Source organism: Eurypyga helias, unplaced genomic scaffold, assembly GCF_000690775.1.
Source record: "Eurypyga helias isolate BGI_N326 unplaced genomic scaffold, ASM69077v1 scaffold9829, whole genome shotgun sequence".
In the NCBI taxonomy this organism is placed as follows: Eukaryota; Metazoa; Chordata; class Aves; order Eurypygiformes; family Eurypygidae; genus Eurypyga; species Eurypyga helias.
The window spans coordinates 10,933-15,372 of record NW_010270094.1 but is presented as its reverse complement, the minus strand read 5'-3'; the positions used below and the strand labels follow the sequence as shown (position 1 = coordinate 15,372).

The following is a 4,440-nucleotide window of genomic DNA, read 5'->3' as shown; positions in this document are numbered from 1 at the left end:
CGGAGACCGGATGATGGGTAAGTTTCCCTTGATTAGCTTTGTCCTTAGAAATTGCAGGAGGAAGATTTCCCATGCAGCGTGGAGGAGCTGGAGCTCATCTTCGATGGGCTGGATGATGCCGGCACCGGGCGATTGAGCACCGAGGAGTTCGCTGCCGGGCTCCGTAAGTGCCGGCACGCTGCCTCCGAGCAGCGTGGGCTGATCCTGGGCATGGCCCCGGTGCTTTCCCAGGGGAGACCTGAAACACTTCCCTTGCTGGGTGGCACATGATGGCCCTAAAAGCGCTTCTGTGCCCATGTCTCAGCCCATGGCTCGCCGGGTGAGGGGTTCTATCATGCCCCACCAGGTTATGAAAGCCATGGGGTGGGAAGTGCCGGGGTTTGGGCTTTGCCATCCCCCCATCCAGGTGCTGAGGGTTTGGGGTGTCTGCCGGCAGGGCAGTTCCTGAGCTCCCAAAAAGCTGCCAGGGACCACCGCCGGCGGAAAACAGCATCCCGAAGGGTCCGCTTGGTCCTCCCCAGCCCGGCGCTGGAGGGGGTGGACAGCGAGGAACAGAGACGCTTTGCCGCCTTCATGGAGCAGCTGGGCACGGACAATGTCCCTGGAGAGTAAGTCACCCCGTTGAGCACCCACGGGTGTCAGCAGGATGGGGTAGAGGCAGGAGGTCCCCATGCAGACAGCAAGCCCAGAAAAGGCTCAGAGGTGCCTTTGGCTCAAGCTCAGGAGCAAGGGACGTGATCATGGCCACCCCCATGCTCATCAGTCCCCCAGGACTGCACATCCTGAGCGGCGTGAGCTAAACGACCCAGGACCCCAGAGCTGGCCTGGTTTTGTGGGGTTCTGGGGGATGCTCACCACAAAACACCCCTCTCCCTGCAGACAGGAGGTCTGGCAGCTTTGGGTGAAGCTCCGGCAGGAGGAACCCCAACTCCTGAGCAACCTGGATGACTTTCTGGCCAAGCTGAGGCACCGCATCCAAGAAGCCAGGAGCAAGAAGGAGGCTTTGGAGGTGGCCCTGAGCAAGTGAGTCCCCCCAGGGCTGTGGGGAGGGACGGAATGGGAAGGATGGGGACAGGGATGGGACTCCCTGCTCACCCCAGCCATGGAGACACACCCAAGGAGGGAGAAACCTGAGTGCATCCAGCATCTCCATCAGTGGCCGGAGCAGAGGTTCCACTGGGAGCCAACATTTGGGGTTGGGCTCCCTCTACAGCCGCGTGCGGGATGGCAAAAGTGCCGGACACGGACTGCTGGATGCGTCCCTGCTGGGTGACCACCTCCAGGCAAACCCGGCTGCAGCCTGCGGGTCCCGTGGGCAATGTGGGGTCCCAGGGACCTGCCCCCACTGCAGCAGGGCCTGACCACCCCCCTGGCCTCGCTGTCCCTGGCAGGCGCATAGCTGAGCATGACAAGGAGGTGCAGCAGCTCTGCAAGGCCCTGGAGCAGCAGATCCAAGAGGGGAAGCAGCGGCTGGAGCAGGAGGTGGGTCACCAGCTGCTCCTCTCCCCTGGCCACCCACCCTGCGAGGGGACCCAGCATCCCCAGCTCCCAGATGGGCGAGGAGGTGCTAACGGCCTTGTTGCCATCCCAGAGCGTGTCCTGGAGCCAGCAGCACGGCTGGGAGCTGCAGCAAGCGCTGGATGCCAGCGAGAGGGAGGTGCAGCGCTTGGTCACAGCGCAGAAGGAGGTGAGCTGGCCCTGACCCCCAGCCCCACCTCCTGCATCCCTACCAGCAACACGGTGTTGTACAGCTGATCCCGCTCAGTCCCCACCAGCCCTTGATGCAGATTGTCACACAGGACCTCCATCCCCACCTTTGCCATCCCCATCCCTGCGCTCCCCTCCATCCCCAGAGGACACAAATGGAGTTTCCCACCCACCATCCTGGGTAGGGGAAAGCTCATCCCCAGATCCAGAGATGAGCATCATAACTTCCTCGCACGGGGCGAGGTGTGAGCATCCCGGTTGCCGTCCCACAGCTGGAGACGCGGTGCCACAGCCTGCGCAGCACGCAGCAAGCTCCCAGCACGGAAAACCGGCAGCTGGAGGAGAGGAACCAGGTGCTGGAGGACCAGCTGCAGCAGCCCCTCCACCGGCAGCTCCAGCAGACCCGCGAGTGCCTGCAGTCGGCGAGGGCCGCGGTGGCTCGGGAGCGGGCAGAGGAGACCGGGTGAGTAGCTGAGTGACCATCATCTCCCTCTGCACGTGGGTGGCTTCCTCCTGGGGGTTGCGGTGGATGAGGGATGAGTTTGAGGGATCTCAGCCATGGCTGTGCTTCAGCGGTCTCCACGGTGCGGACTAATTGTGGTTTGGTGTGGAAAGGATAAGACAAAAGGCACCAAGCACGTCCCTGTAGGGCAGTGCCAGCGAGATGGGGACATCCTTCCCCCTGAAGGACTGATCCAAGGGCTGTGGGTTTTGCTGTCCTGCTCCAGTGCATCGCTGCCTCTGGGGCTGGGGACAACGCTGGGGCAGGGATTGACACAGGGAAGCAGATGGAATTGCCATTTTGACCCCTCTGCTCTGTGTTCGCAGGGGCAGAGCGGTGGTGGAGGTGCCCAGCGCGATGCCCATGTCCCCGCAGGTACTTCAGCTGGGGGGTGTGGGAATGGGATGGGGTGTCCGTGCTCCAGGGCAGTGTGTGGTTCGGTTTGGGACTGCTGGGGACCCAGAGAGCACAGGGTGCTTCTGCAGCAGAGGCCATGCCTCCCTTGAGAGCTGAGTCGGCACGGTGCCGTGCAGATGCTTGGGAAGGGCAGGACTAGCTGCACCTTAGTTCTGGTACCCCCAAAATTTTGGGTCTGGATACCTCCGCATCATTTCAGGTGGATAAGTTCCCTCACCAAGCGCTTTTCTCTCCCCTCTTCCCACCCCGTTTACTGCAGATGAGCCCGGAGAAGAGCGAGAAGTACCACTCTGAGATGCAGATCAGGCTGGGGTCCCAGGGCGGCGAACCCAAAGCCAAGAGCACCCACCAAGTGTAAGGGGTCCTGGGCAACCGCTCTGCTTCAGCTTGTGCCCCTGAGGTCTGGGAGTTGATACCGAATGCCCAAGTCCTCCACCCTCCCCAGGCAAAACACAATATTTAGTCCTTTTCGTCCACCCATCTCATCCCAGAGATCAGATCCCTTACCCCAGCTCGTCACCCTGCATCACCCCCTTGGCTCAGGCACTGGCTGTATCTGCCCAAACGTTGTCTTTTCACCCCCGATAACGTCACCGTGGAGCCCGGGAAGAGGCACACTCGCCTGCCGGGCAGGGTACGGCCCCAGGTCTGGCTCCCTGGGTCTGCACCCCCTTTCTCCTGTCCCCTTCGCTGCCTGTGTGGTCCTCCAGTACACCCAGAGGGTAAATGAAACTGGGTTTGGAGAGGGATGGGGGGAGGTGATAGGCCAGAGACCCCCTGGTACTGGCCCAGGTGGATGAGGGGAGCTGGAGCCTGATCTGGGGACTGGGCTTACTCCCATTTTCTGCCCTTTCCAGGGTTTGGGAAGTGCTTCCAGCAGAACTCAGCCTTACGGGAGCCCCACCAAGAGTGAGCCCCGTGGAAGAGGATCCCTTCCCAGAATTTCTGAAAGAGCAACACTTCTCTGACAAAAGCTCCTTGCTAAGAGAGATGAATGAAGCAATATTTGCCCTCAGCAAACAGCTGAAGCCACAGGCACCGGGTGCACCCCCCATGCCAGCAGGCACTGCCCATCACTCCCGGGATGATGCTGAGCCCCAGGTGGGGCCGGAGGCAGCTGCAGCCCATGGCACAACCCCCGGAGTCCTGCGAGAGACCCTCCCCAGCCCTGCTGATCACAAGCTGTTTGCAGGGGACCTGAAAGAGGGACCGGCCGCAGCTGAGCTTCGTGCACCCGGCGTGACACAGGCTGGTGCGTCTGTGGGAGCTGGGCACCGCAGGGCTCAGGAGCCGGGGACAGAGCAGGGAGAGAGCCCGGAGGAGGCCAGCAGGATGCTGTTGCTGCAGGGAAAAGGTGCTGGCGTGAAGGAGCCGATGCTAAGGGCGGCTGAGCATATGCAAGGAGCAGTGGGAGAGAGCACGGAGGCAGGAGAGCAGGCGCTGGTGGAGGTGGAGGGAGAAGGATGGATGCAGGAAAAAACAGACTGGGAAAAAACACAGCCCCCAGGAGAAACTGAGGAAGTGGCATTATGCCAGGGAGAAAATCTGGAGGCAGGTTTGGGGCCACCTGAGGCTGGAGAGGCAGGTCTGAGCATATGCAAGGAGCAGTGGGAGAGAGCACGGAGGCAGGAGAGCAGGCGCTGGTGGAGGTGGAGGGAGAAGGATGGATGCAGGAAAAAACAGACTGGGAAAAAACACAGCCCCCAGGAGAAACTGAGGAAGTGGCATTATGCCAGGGAGAAAATCTGGAGGCAGGTTTGGGGCCACCTGAGGCTGGAGAGGCAGGTCTCACGGCGGGATGGCAGCTCAGCACA

At 61.6% G+C, this 4,440-nt stretch overlaps 1 protein-coding gene across 1 annotated transcript in view; it reads left to right on the top strand.

The window, feature by feature from the left end:
- Window positions 1–48: 48 nt before the first annotated feature.
- RAB44 (RAB44, member RAS oncogene family) overlaps window positions 49–4,440 on the top strand; it is a gene marked incomplete at both ends in the record, with an annotated part of 11,305 nt that continues 6,913 nt past the window's right edge. Inside the window, 9 exons of the mRNA XM_010158313.1 lie at window positions 49–163; window positions 437–608; window positions 880–1,023; window positions 1,392–1,482; window positions 1,592–1,687; window positions 1,980–2,170; window positions 2,536–2,584; window positions 2,886–2,980; window positions 3,170–3,260. Coding sequence (XP_010156615.1) covers window positions 49–163; window positions 437–608; window positions 880–1,023; window positions 1,392–1,482; window positions 1,592–1,687; window positions 1,980–2,170; window positions 2,536–2,584; window positions 2,886–2,980; window positions 3,170–3,260 — 1,044 coding nt within the window. The remainder of the gene's footprint in view (window positions 164–436; window positions 609–879; window positions 1,024–1,391; window positions 1,483–1,591; window positions 1,688–1,979; window positions 2,171–2,535; window positions 2,585–2,885; window positions 2,981–3,169; window positions 3,261–4,440) is intronic.